The sequence below is a fragment of the Misgurnus anguillicaudatus genome, chromosome 7, assembly GCF_027580225.2.
Source record: "Misgurnus anguillicaudatus chromosome 7, ASM2758022v2, whole genome shotgun sequence".
Classification (NCBI taxonomy): Eukaryota; Metazoa; Chordata; class Actinopteri; order Cypriniformes; family Cobitidae; genus Misgurnus; species Misgurnus anguillicaudatus.
In genome coordinates this window covers 8,925,142-8,949,658 of record NC_073343.2, presented here as the reverse complement: position 1 = coordinate 8,949,658, position 24,517 = coordinate 8,925,142, and the positions used below count along the sequence as shown (strand labels likewise).

The 24,517-nt window shown below is 38.4% G+C and overlaps 1 protein-coding gene across 4 annotated transcripts in view; it reads right to left on the bottom strand.

Moving 5' to 3' along the window:
• The window catches only part of slc8a1b (solute carrier family 8 member 1b), a 124,167-nt gene extending 100,287 nt beyond the window's left edge, over positions 1-23,880 (bottom strand). For 2 of the 4 annotated variants that reach the window (XM_055171568.2, XM_055171566.2), the window contains exons 1-2: positions 4,323-4,719; positions 869-2,705 (exon numbers count right to left, since the gene is read on the bottom strand). In XM_055171568.2, coding sequence (XP_055027543.1) covers positions 869-2,694 — 1,826 coding nt within the window. In that variant the 5' untranslated portion in view covers positions 2,695-2,705; positions 4,323-4,719. Of the gene's footprint in view, positions 1-868; positions 2,706-4,322; positions 4,720-8,604; positions 8,628-23,746 lie in introns of those variants that run through there. The other 2 variants (XM_055171567.2, XM_073869388.1) reach the window with 2 other exon arrangements.
• Between the last annotated feature and the right edge of the window lie 637 nt (positions 23,881-24,517).

Here is a 24,517-nt window from a genome sequence, read left to right as displayed (position 1 = left end):
CTCAACATCTGCTTTGAATCTGTTTAAAATATACACAGCCCTTGTACAATCGGTCACTGTGTTATGTACCGGGGCGATTGTGTGGGGGGGGTATTTTTCCTTGTCTGCATCGCTTTTGTTTGCGTAGTCGTGTGCACCTTGGCAGATTATTCGCTGTTTCAATAACCTTTGCTCAGGTGCGAGAGACTTGTGAGAGATAGCTTTGAGCAGCATTACTTTTGTGTCAAGCATCTGTTTGTTGGCAAACAACAAAACACACACGCGGCACATAGACACAGTGAGCCGTGGCCTAGAAAACTACACCGTGCACAAGGTCGATGGAAGCAACAGAACGTAGGTTGGACTGGCAGTCTAATGCCAAATGCACAAAGATGCCTTGATGCTTGCTTGGAGTTACTGTACAGCAACATCCAAAATAAACTTATCAAACAGTTAATAAATGTAATAATAAATCTAGTAAAACATCTAGCATACAGGATTTCATCATCATTCAATCAATCAGGCTTTGAGGCTGAAAACTATTCAGAGAGTTGTGAATGAAAGATATAGAAAAAACAGAAAAGAGTAGAGAAGCAGATCGGGCGAGGTTTTTGATGACATCCTCAATCGGCTGCTCCTTGCACACAATGTTTCTGATATCAAAGTGACATCACAATGATGTCACACACTCAGCAAAACATTTAGCATCATGCATGCCGCTACATCAGGCACATACAATTTAGATATACAGTACATGCATTACAGTTCTGTTCTGACAGGGCACAATTCAGAAAGATTTTTTGTAATTCTTGGTAGTAGAATTTTGGGAGTGACTTGTCAGAACAAACACTCAAATCAGTTTAAGACACTTTAAGTAAATGTTACTTACAATATTTCATCATTTTGGAACTCCAGAATACCATGGCTGTCTTCAAAGTCTTCTCCTCCTCCACGTGCTGTTCCCTCAACGGTTTTATATGGCACTGACACCACGCCACGGGCGCCAGACGTACGCAAGACCTTCACTTCCATTACACCCACACTCTCACTTACATGGGTCATGGGCTCTTCGAACGTGAAGATACCGGCATGGTCATCGTCGAAGATGGTGACTGTTGCTGTGGAGGGCGCACCAAGTGTTGCGATGGTTTCCACGTGATTGGCTTCAGTGGTCTCTGCATCATCACCCTCATGATGAAGCACCCGGACGTTGCTGAGATGGATAAGGAAGTTTTCGTCCTCTTCAAAGATGTCATCGTCAATAATTCCAACTCTGATCTCCTTTTGAGTCTCGCCCGCCTTAAAAACAACAGTACCTTCTGTGAATTCGTAGTCAGAGCCTGCATTTGCGGTCCCGTCTTCTGTGCGGAATTCCACAGACACGGTCTGGTTGAGATCGCCTCCACGTCTGATCACATTCACGGCCACGGTTCCGCAGTTTTCCAGACACTGGTAGGAGCCAGGGTCAAAAAAGATCTTGGAAATTGGATCATTTTCTCCAGTGTCACTTCGTACCTCGTGCATGCTCACTGCTTTACGGGCCTGGTCCGCTGCGTGTTTTTTCAAAATGTTACCTGCGCCGGTCATCAAGCGAGTCGCCTGGCATCGGTAGAATGCACGGCTCTTTTGCTGTTGGCTGAGCACCTGGTAATTTGCGAGTTCGATCAGCTGCTCCACCTCTTTATCCGGATGTTTCTGCTTTAGTTCCTTGAGGATCTTTGCCATTTCACGTCTGGCTTCTTCCTCATCCAGGTCTTTGTCCTCCAGTTCCAAAGCAAGAGTTCCGTCTAAGAAGTCTACTGCATGAGAGTTCAGCATCTTTCCATCCATCTCAATATCCACCTTGGACGGCAGAGGACGGTCACCCTCCGTCTCGATGATCATGCCACGGTGTTTGCCAGCACGGTAGCGCTTGTAAACATACTTGTAAAACAGGAGGCGGCGGTCAGCGATCCAAGCAAAGACGACACAAATAGGAAAGAAGAAAAGAGTGAGAAGACCCTCCCACACTTGAACAACGCCTGGTGAGATGACAGCCAAGATCAGGTAGAGCCACAAGTAGGCAAAGATGCTCCAAGCAGCGGTGACAAAGAAAACACGCAGGTGCTTAACCTTCCGATGCTCCCCATCTGGCACCACGTAGACACAGATTCCGATAATGACAAACATGTTGAAAGCTGCACTGCCAACGATGGTGGAGGGTCCGAGATCACCGGCTTCAAAGTTATGGCCACACACTTCAATGACGGAGAGCAGAATCTCAGGTGCAGAGGACCCCAGAGCCATGAGGGTGAGGTTGGACACAGTTTCGTTCCATATGCGTACCGTTGTGGTGGTCGTTTCACCGTTTGGTTTCTTAATAGTGATCTCCTTCTCCTGAGAGGTGATGACCTCAATGGACGCCATGAACCGGTCGGCAACAATCGAAACTCCAAGAAACATGTATGCCAGTGCCACAAAGTAAACTGTGGCGCGAGCAACCTTGTCACCAAGGGAGGGATTCTGTGGTTCCCACACTGGGAGGATGACCCCTGGCAGACATATGCCCGACCCACCACAAGACTTGTTGGATTTGTTGGCAGAAGAACTACGTTCCAGGCCGTGGTCCTGGGCATGTTCCGCTGTCACATGGTGGACATTGCAGAGCAGAATCACCATGACGACTAGACACCGAAAGCCCAGAAAGAGGCGTGGGGAAATTTCACGATGCCTCATTGTTCCTTAATCTGGGACAAATAATAAAAAGAAAAAAAGGGGGTTAAGAGAATAAAAGCAAGCATATAGATCAATAAACTACTGAAATATAACATTGATGAAGCATCTACATACATTTCTTTAGAAATTGTTACATTATCACAACTGATACATTTTAACAGTGTTTGGTAAAAGTCATATTGTAGTAGCTTTTGCTTAATTTGTAAAGCATTGCATTAGCAGAGTAAAGGTCATAGGTTCAAACCCTAGGGAATTCACATACTGATAAAATGTATCCCTTGAAGTGGCCTTGGAGAAACGCGAAAATGTAAATATTCAAAAAAGTCACATAGAAAAATCATCATCTGGATTTGATTTTCCATTTACCAATTAGTTTAATTATATTTTCTACAGAATGGATCCACAAATCCAGATGATCCCTTAAGCCTATAGGACACAACGACATAACATTCTGCATGGCGTATCTGTTTGAAAAGCATGTTGAGGCCAAGTCATAATGTGACCTTAAAAATCCAATAAAGTTCAGGTTAAGACTTTAGTGCTTGACTCTAAGCAGACCTGATTTTAAAAGATGTCTGCCAAATGCATCATCAAGAAAAGGGTGGCAATCAGCCCCTGAGGCAGGAAGATGAAACACTTGCTCATGGTGCAAAACACAAGCATGGACACACACCCACCCACCCACACACACACACATATTTGCAGTCACTGTATAAATCAATGAAAACGGTGCATAGCCACTGCTTAGATATATTACTCACTTATAACTAAATATACTAAATACTGTAATAGCCAGAATTACTGTTTCTTACACATAGTCTAATTATTTTCAGTATGTTAATCATCATCATTGTACGTTACGAAGTCATTGCTGTTTTTTAAATAAAACTCCACAATATTTTCACCAGTCCAATTACTTTTTCTTAATTCTAGTCTTCATTTCAATCTACCGAGACTCGGTTTAAGCACCAAAATGCAGATAAATGTAATGCAGACGCATTTGGCTGATTTACAGTGCATTCAAGCTATACATTTCATCATGTGTTCCCTGGGATTCGAGTCTACAACCTTTGCGCTGCTAACACATTGCCCATTGAGCTACAGGGAGAATGAAAAGGATTAAATTCAGCACTACTCCTCCATTCATATCCACAGCAACCCACTGCACTCATTCAGCACCTATACCCTATCCACGAAAAACATCTGTCATCCCACATCTCTCGCGATGATGCGGACCCGCGCATCATCTCCTGTTATCGATCACATAAACGTTCCCGGGGTCGACTCTGTTTTTTTCCGCGACGTTTGTGTGGAGAACAGAGGCTGCCGCGAGACCGGAGCGTGGTTAACACAACTTTCACGTGCAAGCCACAATCCCGTAACCGATATGCAGGAGGCGAAAGCAGCCGGTCATCAACTGGTCAATGCGGACCCTGCCGAACGGGAACGAGTACCTATCAAACTGTTCACTCGCCGTAACGATTATAGCCTATGAATGTTGATTTCGGGATTCCCCACATGCCTCATCCCATCACCTATATGCCACAATATTGTCTCTAAAACCAATAAACCCGAAGCAAATCTATGCCATTATATATGAAACAATGATTAAATTGAGCTCTCCTTACCGTAACGGACCGGTCCGTCTGGGTCTGAAGAAGTCAGTGTCAGGGATAGCGGCAGCAGTAGCGTTTAACGGAGATGGTGGGTGTCGGGAGCCGTCTGTAGTAATATCCCAGCTCGCATTAGTTAAGGTTTTTATACACGAGATACCTGGACGATAAGAGACCCGCACGAGAACTATATTTACCCCACGGTTTCCATACACGCGTTTGATTTTTTACCCCGGACCGACCCGTAGCGATCAAATATCTGATGCTTTATCAGCAGATTTCAGGAGAGCTGAAATGTGCGCGCGAGTTCTTCCTCATTCTTCCTTCTACTCGTTTAACGTGCGTGTGTGACCGCGCGCCAGTGTGGGTGTGTGTGTGTGTGTGTGTGTGTGCGTGCGTGTGCGCGCTTGCCGCGGAGCCTCTCGCTCTGTGCGGGACGCGGAGAGAGAGTTAAAGGGTTTATCTCGCGTTCTCATACTTTTACACACAAACACATGAATGGACAAGCAGATGTTTTATTAATCAACTATCTATCAGTAGCAAGAATGATAACCACGTGATATACACGTCGCGTTTCATTCGTAGTGGTGAAATGCATGATTCTTTTTTTTATGATTCACTTACTTTTCTACACTGCAATTTCTTTTTTCTTTAACACGACCTGTAACCATGCCTATAGAAATTTTAGCATATACTTGTCATATCATCGTGCCCAATTAATATATAATGTGTTTTAACGTTGTATTGAAAAGGAAAACACGTATATTTACAGCAATTTACTGTGATGTAGATATAGCTATTTTTATGTCACTGACAGACTTGTAACACTGCGGTTAACTCTGTTTATTAATACATTTCTTGGAAACCCACAATGTTTAAGTTAACATGTATGCAATGCATGTACAAACAACAGGCACACTAATTTCAATTTACGCGATGCTTTAAATTGAAAAAATAAAGCATTATAATAGGATTTAAGGCACCCAACAATAGGCTATAACCCGGGTAGAGAGACCCATAGAGATAGTTTTTAGCAGGTAATGCTGTCTTAATCCGTAAATTATTTCCATTGATACAACACGACTTCACTTATGTTACAAGATGGATATTTACAAGATTTATGCTTGTAGAAATTGTAGTATCCTGTAATATTTTATAGTTTTTACTATAAAGTAGACCAATACTGCCTATTTACTATGGCAAGGTGCATAAAAACTGTAGTATCTAGGATTTGTACTAGAATTCACTATGGTAAGCTAAATACTACAATGTACTATATTTATTATTTAATGGGGGAAAGCCAATGAAAGATTTTTTAACATACTACGTCAGAGAATTCCTGTTTCGATTCGACTGCAATGAGTAATTCTGCCAGCAGGGGTGCCATATCTGATATACTGTAAGGCATAAACCTCTAAATTACAGCACAGGTGTATGGACCTGCTTGAGATAACTGCTATTCTCTCTCTCTCTCTCTCTCTCTTTCTCTCTCTCTCTCTCTCATGCACGCACGCGCGCATGCACCTTCAAACACTCATTAACTCAAACTTGTCATCTTTGTCAAGTTACTGTAAGTCTGTGTAGCTCTATGGACACCACGATGGTCAGAGTAGAGTATGTTGGGTTTTGTCCAATGTTTAAATAAAGTTACAGTCGCTTTTTATCCTAATAAATCTAAAGGTGAGTTAAAAAAGAAGCAGCAGCTGTTTCGGCTTTGCTCAGGTGTGGTACAGAGTGGCCTAGTTCTTCTTCATTTTAGCCAGAGGGAGATCTCTAGCTCACTCGCTCTCTTTCTCTCTCCTGCTCGCTCTCTACTTGTTTCTCGTCCTTCACTCACTCTTTTTCTCCAGTGGTGATGCTGCAGTTTACTGCCAGTGTAAGCAAACCTGATATGTAAAAATCCTCTAGCACACTGGGAATTGACCATGTAAAATGTCAAACCACAGAGTACATTGTTTTATATAAAGCTAATTACAATTCCCATAGACAAAAGAAAATGTACACTTTCAGATTACAAAAAAGAATACAAGTTTTCAAAAAGGCATTTCCATATTTTGTTTTGTAAAATACACTTTACTTTTGGGTAATATTCTGCATTTTAACCCTTGTGCCTTGTTCCAATTCACTACCCTATTGTGTTGTTAGCGGCCAAAAATGGCCACTAAATTAAACGGCTGTAAAAATGTATCAGATGATTTTTTTTCAAATTTTTTTGTATAAATCTGTTAATCAACCTCAGTACTGATCAAAACTACCAAATGTTTACAGAAATTCCATGATTTTAACTCTTTCATTGCCAAGTTTATGTCACTGATTTGTGGAAAAAAAGACAGATTTTCAATATATAAAGTGGACTGTATTTTCTTTTACCTTTTCACAGTCTTGGGCATGCCAAAGATTCATAAAAACATTGGCTTTGATGCATTTTTAGTTTTTGTGCAGCATCATATTTAATTTTTTTCTCCCTCATTTATGGTTTGTGGCCATTTTTGCCCCATTGACTTTCATTATAACAAAGCTCTGTTTTTTTTTTGCACAGGCCTACTAAAGGGTTAATGGTGCCACATGGTGATCAACAGTAAAAATGACAAATTTTACCTCCTTGCAAAAGGTAAAACCCCAACGAATCAAAAATGCATGACAATAAGGTGTCATGGCTCTGCAATCAAAAAATGTGGTTATAATTGAAGTCAATGGGGGAAAATGGCCCATAAATGAAAAAAAAAATAAAATCTGATGCTGCACAAAAACTAAAAATGCATCAAAGACAATGTTTTTACTAATCTTTGGCATGCCCAAGACTGTGATAAAGGTAAAAGAAAATCCAGTCCACAATCACTTTTATATTGAAAATCTGTCATTTTGTGTGTTTTTTTCCCCCAAATCAGTGACACCACTTATAAACTTGGCAATGAAAGAGATTTTTGGCCACTAACAACACATAAGGGTAGTAAATTTGCCCAAGGTATACTGTAAAGTTTTTGAAAAATTTCAAAGCATTTTCTTAAAATATGTGTAAATATAAGATTTGTCACCGAAAATCATTTGCTGAAACACAGAGAAAGTTGTGGCCAAATTAAGACGAAAAAATAACAAAAATGGCCAAAAATGGCCTCAACAACACATAAGGGTTAAGATTATAATCAAAATGTTGTTCATCTTAATTAAACCATTTATCATTTGCTAATATCAGTATCCTCAAATGTTCCCACTAAGACAAAACCTGATGCACACACACATACACACATCGATGCAATATTTGTTAATTCTACAATTATGTTATAAAACCCAAAGGATTAAAAACAGGAGTCTTTACAAAAATATAGCTTATTCATACTAAACAAAGGGTGAAAAGGACAAACCACAGTCTAAAAGTACAATTATTCAATAACAATTTGTTGATCAACTGCAACGTGATATAACAAAAATCTTTACAGAATGCAGAACTGTATTTCTTTGGTCATTTTTAATAATGCTACTCTGATCTCATACCTCACTTTACATAGACTGATGGACCTTTAAAACAGAACATTAAGGGAGGAGGGATGTGTTGTCATATCTCATCTCGTAACATGGCAGAAATATTTCCTGTTTCTCCGATAACATTTAACTAGACTCTTCCTGTCACCCCAGTTTCATATCACTTTCTTGTGTGCCTCTCTTACTCTATGAGATGTCTTCTGTATATTTGAGATGTGAGAGAGCTACAGTTCACCTTCCTCACATTTAACACCTTTGTAAAAATGGTCAAAATATGTACCTCAGCTGTCACTAGGGCATACGCTTTCAAAAAGTACAGCTTTGCACCTACCCCAGAGATACATATTGGTACCAAAGAGAGCTTACTAGTAAATCAAATATACATATTGGTATCTCAAAGATACATAGAGTGTGTTGGTATCAAATGTATACCCTATATGGTATTAGGACTTTTTTAAAGGGTACTGCCTCAGTGACAGCTGGGGTACATATTTTGATTTTTTTTTCTAAACGTGTACAGAATAGCAAACCTTTATTGCTCTGTCTCAACCCTAATGTGTCACCAGACTTTTTTGACTTCTACACTGAAGATTTAAATTCTGCTTTGATTACCGACTTTGTCTGTGTATTTGTCAATCATCTTCCTTGTGGGCAGCACTGTTTGATATACTTTCTTTAAAACATTTTACATTTTATGTTCTTACTAAAGCAAGGAACAAAAACACAAAATCATTACGTTTGTGTCTGATATTAAACCTCAAGCTAGAGTGTGAACAAAAATAGGTCACAAAAATAAAATGTCTTGTACAGTACTTACCCTTTAGTCATTCCAGACCCGCATTAAGCAGAAATTTCAGCATTCTGTTTCCCAAAAATGCTTAAAAAAACACAATTTACCAGTAAATAATTGCATTTCAGTAAATGTTCACATCAGTATTAACATGAAACAGTGTTTCACAACCCATTGACACTTCCCTACACTCCAACCCCTCAGTGACATGTATTGCATCACTAAATAAATCAGATACTACTGTATTTGTTCCTGTTACATACAGTTTAGTATTAAGATTAAGATCTTTAGTTACATTCAAAATTATTCGAAGAAACAGACTTAGGGGCAGATCACACAAAACGCGTTTATGGCAGTGGGAGGCGCCTTTTTTTATGGGCAGTGAGTGTTATGCGCGCTGTTTATGTTCACCAAACGCCTTGTGTTTTTGTTGTCTGTCGCACCCAAAGACTGTAAAAAATATGGACGTAGTGTCCGTAACAGCACCCATTGGTTTGTGAAGAGCATTTTTAAAGCTTAAAATAGGCGTTGCCAACTGTCACCAACTTGGCCGCGCGTCACTTGCGGATAAATGAAAATGGGTAAAGAGGCGGCAGTGGTAGTTCACCCCTCACTCAAGTGGGCAAGCCCTTAATCATGCAGCACTTAAAGGCTTAATATAATTTAAATGGATGACTTACAAAAAATTCACCCCCCTCACAGTTAAAAATTAGTTATAAAGACCAAAAACAATTTTTGTACCAGGCTGTAAACATATTTTTTACTGTAAAGTTGGGCATTTTAACATGGAGGCCTATGGGAATTGAGTCCCTTTTGGAGCCTGCCTCAAGCGACCAGTCAAAGAATTGCAGTTTATGTCACTTCTGTATTGGCTTCATCTGAGCAGATAAGAGCCCAATGTAATTTGCATTTTTTTCATTGTTCAACCGAATGAGGGGAGAGGCGGGCCTTCCGTTGTGGTGACAACGAACTAGTGAAGTTTATAGTTGCTTATGCTGCGTTCACACCAGCCAGGGTAGAGGCGTCAAGAGCGAGTGATTTCAATGTTAAGACAATGTAAAGGCGCGTTGATGCGATTCCGTCTTATTCACGCGTCTAGTTCGCGCGAATGGCGCGACTTAAGCGTTGCCGCGGGAAACTCGCGAGTTAAAAAATTGTAACTTTTGCGGACAAACACGCTGCGTTAACCAATCAGGAGCTTGCTCTAGTAGTGACGTGATTACAGGAAGCGAGCGGAGTCGCAGAAGCCCCTCCCATGATGCAAATTTCCACGTGAATGTCTCAATGACTAGAATTCCACGCGAGGCTTTCATGCGTGAATGAAGCAAGTAAATTCAAAATGTTCAAGCAGCAAACTAGACCTGGTAGATGCAAATTTGACGCCTCAAGCGCGGGTGGTAAAGGCGGCAACCGCAAGTGATTTACATGTTAAGTCAATGCAAAGACGCATTGGCATCCTGCGACACGGTAGGCGCATTTTGCGCGAATTGAGTGTTGCCGTGGGAAACGCGAGAGTTGAAAAATCTGAACTTTGGCAGATTTCCACGCCGCGTTAACCAATCAGGACCTTGCTGTAGCACTAACGTGATTACAGGAAGCAAGCGGAGTCTCAGCGGAGTCACAGAAGCCCCTCCCATGACACGAATTTCCACGTGAATGTCACGAATTACTTGAATTTCACCCATGAATAAAGCGAGTAAACTCAAATATACATAAGTGACAGGTATTATAAGATTTTCTTCTTCTTCCTGTTTTTTTTCTTTTCGTTCATGTATGATATGAATGAATGAGATGAAATAATAAAGAAAGAAAGAAATGTTCAAGTGTCTAACTATGCGCGAATAGCGCATTTTTGCCGCCTCTACCACGGCTGGTGTGAATGCACCATCACTCATTGTCTCCTGCATGTTTGAGCACCTCTCAGCATCGAACAAGGTCAGAGCAAGTGCCCTCTTTTTAAAGTTTCTGCTAATATAAAGTTTCTGCTCAGACTTCAATATTTGATTGACAGGACAGCTGCCTCCGTGGTTGCCTAGTAATATAAAAAAACACTGCACTGCTCTTTTCTGAAGTCAATCAAATAAAGGCAGTTTGGTCCGCCTCGCATTTTTAACCGTTAAAATGCATTCTGTGTGATCAGCCCCTTACTATTTACAGTCGCAAATATTTTGTTATGAGTGTCATCCACACAAACTATTTTAACAGTATTTCTTTTCTCTTTTTGATGCTTGATGGCCAATCAAAAAAAATTAGCTTGAATATAAAAGTAAAAAATTACACGGGTCAAAACTGAACAACCTGAGGGTTAACAGATAATTTGGGGTTAATTTTTTAGATAAATTGTCACTGTAATAGTCTTGTGATATGAGGGTACACATTTGTGTGATCTGTTTTGAGATACGGTTGATCTGGCTTTGCCTTCCGCAACGGGCTACTGCATCGCTTGCACAGAACGCCAGAGGTCATGGCAGCAGCCACCACAATGGAGTCTGCTTAGAATACTGTGTGTGTCTATATTATGTGTGCAAGAAAGAAAAACAATTGTGGGAATAAACCAAAAATGAATAGCATACATTTGTTCACACACATTGTATTTTTGTATTACATAATTGAATAATAGCAACCAACAGATATGTTATTACAATATATGCCAGTTTTGCTGTTTGCATCCAGAATCATTTATAAAGCTACAATCACTGACATTTCATTAAAAATTGGATTTTCCAGTTTTCTGCAATATCTGATTATTATTATTATTCACGCACACCCAGAGACAAGCCAGCAACACAACCAAACCAATCCAACAAGCGTGTACTCAGCTGCAAGCAATTTGAGCTCAGATCAGCTGTGGAGTCATGGGATTTAGTATTATTCCAATTACTGGGTCATTGTGTATGTGTGTGTAACATCTGTACTGAACCCGTGCTGTGATTATGGGGCTTTCTGCCAATATGGTCCATTAAGACTAACAATAACGATTAATCACTGATGTGTCTTTGATCACATACTGAGTCAGATCACCACAACTACATGTCTTACGTCTTAAAAATTGCAATGACCCCCAAATATCTTTAAGGTGGCAGGACACCCAGCTGAAAATCCGAGTTGCTGTTGCACAGTATAAAGAGTTTATTTTGAAGGTTTTAAGGCTAAATCATGCAAATAAAAATGTTTTACATGCTTTTCATTTTTAAAACACAGTTATGTACAAAATATTGCCAGAAGACCAGCTGGCTGACCATCAAACCAGCTGAACACGAATTTGGCAAGACATTTATTGTAACATCACCAATCCAGTTTTGAGTGTGTGGTTATTTGCATTCAACTTTCTATTTTTACCCAAGGTGTCCTTGAATATAAGTAGGAAGCAAGCACTTGTACATGTAGGCATCTGCCTTTGACAGCCTTTGTCTTATCAGCACTGTCATTATGGCCTATACTGTGGTGTGGATTTGCAAAAACATGAATATTTGTAGTCACAAATCTGACACAACATTTCATAGCTATTTAAATTCATGCACAGAACCCAAAATAACACAAATGCTGCACCCCAGCTTGCATAGGCTACTACAATCTTAAACAGTGCACAATTGTAATTTAATTGGTGCATCTCAAATCATAGTATATTAAAGATAGAATTGCAAAGATGTGCAGATGGTATCATATTTTCTGTGTGCATCATTGCTTTTCACTATCTATTGCCCCCAACACATTATGCTTCATTAGAGAGGGAATCTGTGATGTCCTCTTTAGCTGTATTAGTTTAAAGGCACAATATGTAATATTTTTGCATTACAGCTGTGGCCAAAAGAATGAATGACACAAATATAAATATAAAAAATAAAGTCTTTTTTTCATAAAGTCAGTGTTGTTAGATATTTTTGTTAGATGTTACTTGGCATACTGAAGTAATTACAAAAAAAATGTAAGTGTCAAAGGCTTTTATTGACAATTACATTAACTTTATGCAAAAAGTCAGTATTTGCATTGTTGATTTCGAGAGGCCTGAATCTCGAAATCGCCCTGGCCAATCACATGGCAGCAACTCAATGGATTTAGGCATCTAGACGACCTAACCAAGCATCAGAATGGGGAAGAAAGGGGATTTAAGTGACTTTGAACGTGGCATGTTTGTTGGTCCAGACAGGCTGGTCTGTGTATTACAAAAACTGCTGATCTACTGGGATTTTTACGCAAAACCATATGTATGGTTTACAGAGAATGGTCCGTATCAGAGAAAATATCCAGTGAGCGGCAGTTGTGTGGACAAAAATGCCTTGTTGATCTCAGAGGAGAATGGGCAGACTGGTTTGAGATGATATAAAGGCAACAGTACTACTCGTTTCAACCAATACGAAGCTTAAACCGTAACTAAACCCCTGGTCAGAGCCTGACTCCACCCACTGGCAATATTTGAAAAATGCAAGAAAAGTGGGCAGATCCCAATGAAGATAGAGAGGACGAACTAAGCTCGTACCAAGCATGTGGTGAGATCGTAACAAGGGCGTGGTGAGCTTGAACCTTCTTACGTCACAAGTTACTTTTTGGACCCAACATCCAATAGGAAAATTCAACTGCAGTGGCCACCATTTAACCTGAAGAGGGCAGCACTCAGACGTTTTTACACCATATATTGTAGTATTGAAACACTTTATATACAAATGTCAAAAAACTTACTTAAATCAATGAACAGCACTAATAAAGCATCATTCTTACAGATCAGTAACTAAAAAAAGTTGGTTTAGGGTTTAGTTACTCTTTAAAGCAGATGGGCTACAGCAGCAGAAGACTTCTGTCAGCTAAGAACAGAAAAATGAGGCTCATCAAAATTGGAAAAAACGTTGCATGGTCTGATGAATCTCGATTTCAGCTGCGACATTCAGATGGTAAGGTTTGGTGAAAACCACATGAAAGCATGGATCCATCCCGAATTGTATCAACAGTTCAGGCTTGTGGTGGTGGAATGGTGTGGGGGATATTTTCTTGGCACACTTTGGCCTCCTCAGTACCAATTAAACAAAGTCTAAACACCACGGCCTACCTGAGTATTAAGTCCATTAATTTATGACCACAGTGTACCCATCTTCTGATGGCTACTTTCAGTGTCACAAAGCTAACATAATGAGTTCACTGTACTCCAATGGCATCTATAATCACCAGATCTCAATTCAATAAAGCATCTTTGTAGCAACTGTGGGATGCTATCATGTTAATGTGGACCAAAATCTCTGAGAAATGTTTCCAACATCTTGTTATATCTATACAAAAAAGAAGTAGTTGTAAAGAAAAAGGGGGTCCAACCCAACGGTGTCAACGATATATATAGATAGTTTCAGCAGTAACATAAACAAGTGGCTTTCGTGGTCAGCACGTAACTTCCGGTAAACTCCGCTAAGAATACATAACAACAAAGTACTTTAAACGTTGTTTATTTATATAACAAGCAAAATAAACAACACGTAGATTACCTAGGAAGCCAAAACATTGTTATTTTCGACGAGGTATTTGTTCAAGAGTTCAGTTTAGCAACTAGTCAGAGCATTCAAAAAACCCGGAAGTAAAGTTCGGACCAGACGCGTATATAACCGTCTATATAATATTTTATTGCACAGCAAGCATAAGACCCTTTAAATTTAATTTTGGCAGCCTTATGCAAACATGTTGCTTAGAATTACAAATCACAACAGCTTAGCACCTCACGCAAAAGTTAATCTTAATGCAAAAGACTATTTCTCATTTTGAAAAAAAGGGAGTGAGAGGTCTTTTTAAGGAAGAATAAATTGTGCAGATAAATTCTCAGGGTGTGAATTTGTCTGCACTATGAGACAAGCAACCTCTCTGAAATTCAAAACGCTATATTATCTGGAGATTTCGCAGGTCCCTGTATGATTATTTGCCCTTTTCATGTCCCGTTTGACCTTTGATCTTATAAATATGTGACTATTCCAAGCTTCAGCTACACTTCAGAAGTCGTTTAACCCACACGCTGGCAAAGGTGTCAGGAAAGGACTGTAATTAATTTTAATTAATGAATCTTATGAACATTTAATAAGTAGTAGTGGGTGCCAAATCATTTTACTTGAAGAATTTTACCCAGATGGTGTAGATTTTAGCACCTAAAGCACAGGCTAATGAGGTCATGCTAACAGGCCAAACCTGGGTCCCTTGGGAGTGACTCAATATCATGACCTCCTGCCACCACTGTTGACCTTTGTGTTCGATCTGTGACACAGAAATGAAAACAGACTGTACATGCGTGGAACATGTGTGTACAGTAGCCTATGTGTGTTTAAGTGAGATTAATTGATATATATGTGGTTGCATTGGCTGATCTGCATGTTGAGGGCAACGTGTAACACAATGAATAATATGCCAGTATAAAATACGTAATATTCTTATTTCAATTATATAATCACAACAATGTATTTACAAATGCCTACACAGTGTGCATGACTTTGTGTGCAAATGACACAGCATATAAAAAGTTGTATTGTTTTATTGGAACCACCATCAATCAAGAAGATGTATCGGTGAGGTTTTGTTATTTTAACTGAAAAAGAAGCTGTATAAGTTGTTGTTTATTTTATATAGCGCCTTTCACAAGCTCAAGGTCACTTTCCAGGAAAGATCGAACAACTAGTTCTGTAAATAGACGTCCTTGCTTGCTTCACTATTTCGACAATTCTCCTGGATTCCACCTCAAATCCTCTCAAATTAATTTTTAGTCCTCTAGAAACAATTTAAGGTTGAGTAAATGCTATAGCTAACATGATTACAGTAAACAATACTTGGCAGATATATTCATTAATTTACACATTTCAAACAGTATACATTACCAAAAACATTATGAATGAACATGAATTAATAATGAAAAATACAGGGCCTTTGTCAAGCTAACATCAAAGTTTGTTTAAACTTTAACTTCTAGTTATAAAGTGTAACCAATATCTCTTCTTAGTGATCAAGTAAGAGTATTTTAACAGCTAGTGCAGTTATACAGTAGGGCGATTCTCATGTGTGTTTAGATTGAGCAGCATTTACTACACAGAGCTGTAGTTCACCGTGAAGCTAGACAAAATCGCATAGTTTATCGGAGTTGATTTTCCTCGATTATGAACACAATTTTTAGTGAACTACGGCTCTGTGTAGTAAATGCCGGTCCATCTTAAATCAGCTGATGGCAATTTACTACCATACAAGTAACCAGCTTTACTAATGAAACACGCATGAGAATCGCAGGTGATTTTTTAGTAACAAATTAGGGTACATTTATTTTAACGCCACTAATTTTTATCAACATGCGAAAAATGCAACGCAATTTCTGTTTGACCCTTGGTCTAGGCCATAGTTGGATAAATTGAGTTGAAGCCTTATGCTACGTACACACCAAACGCGGGGCATCGTGTTACTCGCTTTCGCGGGATTTAACTGCGTGTCATTCAAAATTTTCACTCGAGTTGAATGTTTTCAACTTGGGTGAAGGCGCGTTTGAGGCGAATAGCGTGTGTTTTCGGGGCAAACGTGCCGTCCATATCGTGTTATTCGCATCGCCCCACACGAGGACGCGTCTGATCGCGTCTTTGCATTGGCTTTGTATGTAATCTACTCGCGCAAATCGTTGAACTCGCGTCTGGTGTGAACCCACAGTCAGACAGTAAACGTGACCTGGGCTGTCTAAATGAGTCAAAGTTATTCATAAAAATAAGAACATTAAGCCATCGTCTAGTGATCCCAATGCTCTAAATATGGTTGTCGTTGAACATCTACATCTTTTTTGTACGATTTCTAAGAGGTGTACTGTCCTGTTAATGCTTAACTAATACACAACGGATGGATGTCCATCCACTTGCTCGCCTGAGATTTTGGTTTCGTTTTTAAAACACGCAGGAATGAGAAAATAAAGTGCAGGACTTGCTGTTAAAAAAGTTATTAAGAGCGACATTACTCGAAAACGATCTTCCTCGCGCTGACTGACACATCTAAAGTGCGTGCACACAGATGTTCGAGTGCCCTAATACACACATACACAGAATTAAATATCTGTTTTGAAAATAATTCACGCAGATATAATCTGTTTTGTCTTAAGTGAATGTTTGATTAACTGTTGAGGAAAAATATCTGATGTTTAACATTATATAACTGTATCAATGTCAATCAAACAAAGAAAAAGTTGAACATAGGAAGAGTTTCGTAGCAAAACGAGATAACCACCGTTTTTTGAAATCTCGTTTTTTGGTTGTGCATTCCAATTAATTTCAATGCAACTGCAGTTGGTTTGTTTTGATTTAAACCTTCATAACTTAAAAAATACAGCTAAGTAGCACCATATAACAAATAATAACATGATAACATAATAATAAACATGTTTTGTCAAAAATGTTAAAAAATGGATTTATCTCGTTTTGCAATGAAACTCTTCATATATTAATATTGTTTTTGACTTTGTTTGTGCTAAATCTATTAGTTTTACCAGTGACTTTAAGGTATGGATGCACTAATTCTGTTTTTGAATGTTAAAAATATTGGATTTTTCTCAAAATTAACTTTGGAAACAGGTGTAGTTCTGTCATGTTTTGGCACATTCCAAATTATTCATTATTCATTAAAAATGTGCTCATTCCGACTCAATTTGCCAGCACAGGTCACAAATTCTGAAGCAGCAAACAGAAATGAGGAAAGAAAAGGGTCTTCTGAAACGAAAATTTATACAGTATACAAAAGCATGGCTGATGGTTCTGTCGAAAATGTAAACAGGCTTGTGTAAGGTAACTGCTCTGTGCAAAGAAAGATAAGTAATGGAAACCTTTTTTTTCCATGCATTTAATAGACAAACATGTTCTTTAAAAAACATATCTACAATTTTTTAAACATTATGTTCTTTATACTCTATGTTGAGTATGGTTTCACTTATAATAAACATAAATTTGCATAAAGCATTTGTCCACACCCATGTTGATTAGAGTATCAGAAACTTGAAATTTGTTAAATTAAGTTAAATTTAGAACAGATAAATCATGAGTTAACTCACATTATGCGATTAATTAAATATTTTAATTGATTGTCAGCCCTAATATAAAACATAAACAATAAAAAAACTCATAAGTTAATTAAATTTTTATATGAATGCGCTAAATAAAATAAACAGAGGGTGTCCAAAACAATGATGATGCTACATGATAATGTGAGTACACCCCATACCAATAATACAGTATAATGTGTTGCGACATGATGCATTGTAAACACAACGTCGTTTCATTTGAATGCAAAGCTTGTTTGTTGTCATCAATATTGGCTACAATTGCATGCACAAGGTTACAATGTAACATAATTATAAAATAATGTAGTACAATAACAATGCATTACATTTAAAATGAAATGTCCCCAGTGGTGGGCCTTTAGATATTAAATCCATACACCCATACACTTCCATGCTCAGGTCTTTCTACAAAACTATGGGAAACATTTGCATAATAGGTGATGGACCTTTAAGTAGATAATCCATCAACTCTACAGCTCTCCGTTGCTTGATATGTGTGTGCATTTGTGTACAGAAAGATTTCTCTGTTTTTTCGGTTAGGAATTAGAATATACAATTTATACAGTATAAAAACGTCTCGGTTACATATGTAACCCTCGTTCCCTGAAGGAAGGGAACGGAGACGTCACGTCCCAATTCGTTGGTCACGACGTGACGTCGTAGTGACCGACTGAAAGGGAACCATAATATATATGGAATGTCCCCACAAAAAAAAAAAATGGAAATCAGGATGTGTGTGTGTTTGAGTAAAACAAAAAGAAGACATCCTTAGGAGGACAGGACTCAAAGACAGCTGTGATCTGTCATGTGCAGAAGGGAATAAAAAAGAAAAGAGGAGAGGAACTGAAAGAAATTGAAGAGGAAGATGGTATAATATGAATTTATGCTAGATGGCTCCAATACTACAGTCACAAAAAATCTTAGAAATTAAAAGCTTTTTCAAATTATTTATTTAAATATATAACCGTTGTTATATTATAATGTGCATAACAGTATCTAAAGACGCTGCAGTGGCTTTTATCTGCAATATCTATATGTAGTATGTATCTGATATCTTATATCACGTGTTTTTGAAAAAAAAAACCCATTAACATTAGCAAGGAGACAATGATCATAAAAACACTTTTAATACTCGAAACACTGATTATATTAAAATTGTGATGTGGATGATAAAAAGAAAAGTATAGTGATCTGTATCATCATAAAACAAACGGACTGAGTATTTTAAATATATTCCAGCAAAGCATTTTTTGCTACATCTTTTCTAAATGTTGTTACGTTGCTTTCACATGCATCGTGCATAATTGCTCATACTGTGTAATTATTAGATTGAATTGAAGAATAAATGGACAGTAGCTGTGTGTTCGGAATGGATAATCAATTTCATGGATTCAGGAAGGGGCAAATATCACCCCCTAATAAAATAATAAATTTTTGACACTGGTCACAACTGTTTAGTTCGCATGTGTGTGTATGTGTGAATAAAGCACAGAAGGTTCTTGAGTGAATAGGTTTGAGTGGGTGTGCAGGACCACAGGAGCTGTCATTTCTGCAGCACTACGCCATTCACAGCAATTTCATATTTATGCAAGAACCTTTTAATGGTCTTGGCTACTTAAAAGACAATTACCATAATTATCAAAAACCCTCAAGTTTTGCATGACATGAGATGTTCTGTTGAGGTACAGCACTTAAAACTAACCCTCCAGGAAGCACGTTTCTCAGAAAATCCTTTGAGAGATCACAAAAATGCAGTGGAGCGAGAGCTGATTTTCACGAGGTATGAGTGCAGCATTTCGGAGTTTTATGCACCAGGGCATAAATAATATATATATACCACGGGCCTGTTGAATGCTTTATTCTGATTGGCTGAGAAATGTTCCATGGGTGTTGATTATTTTTCTGTAAACCGCACACCTAACCTATCAAATAAGCACCAGAGCAATAAGCACCAGAGCAATGTTTGTGGTAACCGTGGAGTAATAATTGACTCCTGTCCTTTTAATTATTTGAAAAAAAGGACACCCGTGGTGCATTACCACATTGGGTGTGCATTATTTCCGAATAATTGAACAGCCCGCCATCAATTATTCCTTACTTATACCACGGGTCTGTTAAATGCTGTATTCTGATCTGATTGGCTGAGAAATGTTTCATGGGTGTTAAGGGGGGGGGGGGGGGGTTAATGGTATTTCAAGCATTCTGACTTATTAACACAGTTATAGAGTTGTTTCCTTATGCTAAACGTAGGCAAAGTGTCAAAACAGCAGTTGGGCGTGTTTCAGAGTATTTCTGTGCCGAATGTACTTCGCCAGGGTCCGTACAAGTTTCGGCTAGTTTTTTTCGATTACAGTTCTAACTGACGTTTCAGGGGTTTTCGATACGTATCACTTCTTTATATGGGCTTCCGCCGGAAAACTTCCCCCGGAAAACCCCGCCCAGCCGTCAGTCAGCGGGAGACGCTAGAGCTTTATCACGCCACTCAGCTTTGTTTAATATCAAAAGTCAACAATGGCACAACAAGAAGTGTGTTTTTGGATGTAAGGAGAAGACATCCAGCCTTATGGAAACAATGGATATAGTTTATTATCCGGGGTAGCAGCGGAGTTTTGCGTGTGTGTTTGATGCAGTGGATTTTCAGAACCGGGTCATGACGAGTTACACGTGGTAAGTAAGACTTCTGTCTTATGTTGGAAATAGGCGCGTGTATATTATATAAATGACACGAACATGTAGTGAATCATAAGTTAAAACAGTGTTGTATAGTGTTGCATGACTCGTACTCGCTCCTCCTGCGGTAGTAACTCCTCCTTCTTCATTTTTTCATACGTTATTGGAAAGATTCGGTAAAGCTAATCTTTCTTTTATAAATCTGATTAAACTAAAGACTCTTCAGAGATATAAAGGATGTCATACTACTCTATAGGTACTCCAGATTAACATCAGAAATGCAGAAACAGCGTGTGTTACGTGAGCTTTAATTATTTTTCTGTAAACCACACACCTAACTTGTCAAATGTCTTTAAAATAGGCACCAGAGGAATGTTTGTGGTAACCGTGGTATAAGACGAATAATTGACTGCGGTGTGCCGCATTACCACCTTGGGTGTGCATTATTTTCTTATAATTCAACGGCCTGTCGTCAATAATTCCTTACATATATCCACCTGTTTCTTAATGTAAATGTGGGCGCTGCTATCTTTGAGCTTTCTTGTTTATGACTTCCGGTGACCCACTAAAGCTAATGGTAGTCTATTGCGAAGGACACAAGTGTGCCGTTTTGACTGAATGTTTAATGTTTATTATGAAATCCAAGAAGACCAACATAATTTGTGCAGTTAGGGGTTGCCATAATAGCTAATACAAACGCAGTAAATCTCTACAAAACATTTGTTTTAACCATAATACATGCACAAGAACTGAATGTGTATGTGGCACACATGCACTCATGATCTGTATTTACAAATCCATCCAGTAAAACCTTTCATAGAAACTACCAGTAAACAATAAATACAATAATTGTTTAAAAACAACTATGCTGATAAAAATATGCTGATTTAGCTGGTATATTATTGTGCTACTACATATTATTACAAAAATGCGATGACAGTACAGAATATATAAGACATAATCTGCTTATTTAATGTTTATAATAGTTCGTAATGTGTTTGCACGTAATTTTGTTATGTTTTAAACGAAAAACCAAATACTTTAAATAGTAAGCAAATAATTTTATAAGCTCATGTCTTCACCTAGTGCATAAGAAGCGATGTAATAATATTTTCATAAAATGAAAAAAATACTCAATACATGCAGTAGTTTAACATGGTTATTATGGTTTGTTCAAATAACTTACAATGTGTTGAATGAGAAAGATACTGCTGACTGTGTCGAATCGCGTGAAGCTCGATGTGTCGCCATAAACAAGTCCATTAAAAATTGCAGTTTAAAAAAAAACTCACACCAGAATGACAGTTGTGACATTTTAAACGAGCCCCTGAAAAGTCAAAAACACGAAGTCTTGGTCAATTCCATGTACAAACACTCGACTGACTTTCCCATTGTAAAGATACTGGTATGTCTTTTATGTTTGCGCACCCGTCACCTCCGATGAACAATCTTCATTTATCAAGCCACTTCTTAATTTCATCCTCACACTGGTTCATACATGGCAGGTGTAGTAAATATTAACTGTTTAAACCATGTTTTATGTGTGCTCCCACTACACTGTTTTCTATCGGCTGGCTATTGAACCGGAAGTCTCGCACCGGAAAGGAAATACGTCACATTATTTACGTCCGTGTTCGAGAAAAAGGTGGATAATATAAAATAAAGGTTGATCAGGTGTGGTGCAGTCAGGTAACCTATGGTCACATTTTGTGTCTTATTGCTAATATTGTAGCAAAAATCAAGACTGTGACTTTAACATGCAATCTTTAAAAAGATTATCTTGGTTGTTTGAACCCACAGTTGGGTCAAATATGGACAAACCAAACTGTTGGGTTATAAATAACCATATTCTGAGTTTATGTTACCCAACTATGGGTTCAAACAACCCAGCACCAGAGGAATGTATGTTTTCCAAAGAAAAACACTAATAAAATACGAATAATTGAAAATGTACTTTTATGTAGAAAGTAAAAATACTTAAGTACTATACAACTCTGCCCAGCACTTGGGTTAAAATGAACCCAACTGTTGGGTTTGTCCATAATTGACCATATTATGGGTTCAAACAACCCAACATTTTTAAAAGTGTGCTGTCTGTATTCTGCGTTCATTGTTCAAAGCAGGTGGATGTTGAATACTGGCAATGAATGGATTTTATAACAGGAGTGTTATAATGGAGTCTGATGTTTTTGTTCTTAACCCGTGTCAGCCCCTGAGAGCGAGAGACTTGAGCCTACGCGATTACCTCTGTGAATAACACCCCGTCATTAGCATAGCGATTATGACCATGGTTAGACTTTCTTTACCTGTCAATCAGGTTAACTCTTATTGCAAACTTTCAGCACAGGCAAAAGGTATGTGATGTGATGTAAGATGTTTGTGTGAGAGAGACTTTCGTACGTGAATCTGATTTTCCATAAATTGATAATAAAACAAAAACAAATTTTCCATCATCGTCTCCAGGTAGAGAAATGGCTAAAGCTCACATATAAAAAGTGGAAAGTTGTTGGTTCATGCCCAGGCTCTATAAACTTCACCATACTCAACCTTCACCAACACCAGAAGTATTCAGCAAAGAAATCCCAAACAAACAGCCTCAAACTGTGTGTGCAGAGGAACTGATGTTCAAAGCACACCACATGGACAGTTCTTGTTATTCTCTCATAAACACTGGTACTTTCCAGATGGTCCTCACCATCTTTTAGTGGCTGCCAACCAGATCAAAGGAAGAGAGAATTAGCATACCAGCTCCTCTGATATTACAAATCACACAGGCAAATATTCTCATACATATACAGGTAAGCTCTCAACTGGAAACTGGAAGAGATATTCAGAAAGAAGAAATCCCAGCGCATACAGTTTTTCATGACACATCGCACACCAGCAGCTCTGCCCTGGCACAGTATATGCCAGTCAGTTCTCAGGTAGAGGTCAACAGCCAATCATATTCCTCCATTACAGTTTTTCTTTAGTTACCTTTTCCCTAGTTCCCATCTAGTGAGAAAAATAGAAACTAAAGTAACCTACCACAATATTGCTTTTAATCAGCTTTCTTTGTTGACATTATCTGTCTTTCGGAGGGCTAACATATCAAAGGTTCCTCCTAAACATTTGCCTCCCTGTGACTGCGAGTGAGAGGTCACAGCTTGTGACCGCAGCTGTGATTTCAGAAGAAACAATACCACGCTGGCCCGACCACACAACAGAGAGGCCGAGCATCAAAACAATACCTTTCTCATCAGGAGACACACATCTACAAGACATCTGTTGTTCAAAAGCCTGCAAAACTGCATTCTAATGAAGTTCATTTCACGAAATCATTTAATATTCTAGACACATTTACCATTACATGGTTTTGTCAAGCAATGCTAAATTTCAATAAATGACTTAATGGAGATGTTTAACCATACAAAACCCACTAGAGATGTTTAATAAAGCTTAAGTGTGTGGGTCCTGACTTACTATTAGTGTTCGTAGTATCTTCTCATCTCTAGAAGCACAGTTTCAAACAGGATTTCTCTTCTTTTTAACATGCCAATCTGCCTAAGAGTTTCACCATTTGAAAAAAGGAAGAATAAAGAATATGTCTTCATTATGGCGTAAAAGGAACGAGGCTATCTACATAACACTACGGTATGTTGCAAAGAAATTACGCAATTCTCAAAAAACTGGGACAACCCAGAATCTGCTAGGTTATTTCCAGTGGTAGTGTTTTTTACAGGACCTAGAAACAGACAAGACTGCCTGAGTTATTATGCTAATGTGAATATTTAAAGATTTCATTAAAAGAGATTTGTTAAAATGAGCGTGTTGTTTTCCTTCCCAGGTAATAGACACTTACTGTGCATAATCTGTATTCACACAAACATGAAAATGGGTGCGCAACATACACAGCTTGCAGGCACACATGGGCATCTGTCACATGAAGTATGAATTTTGTCATCATTTACTTCCCACATGAAAAAATACTTGCTTTAACTTCAGTGATTTGAACCTTACCATAGTAAATATTAACGTATACTGTAGTATTTACTGTAGTTTATTAATTTACTAAAGGTAATACTACAGAATACTAAAGTATACATAAGTAAAGTACATTCATTTCTATTAACCTAATGTCAAAGATTTGAGCACTCCTACAGTATTACTATGAATAAGGATCAATGCAACGATCAATATGCCTACTCTGGCGAACGGAAATCCCGCCTTTCAGTTAAAAGAACCAATCATCAA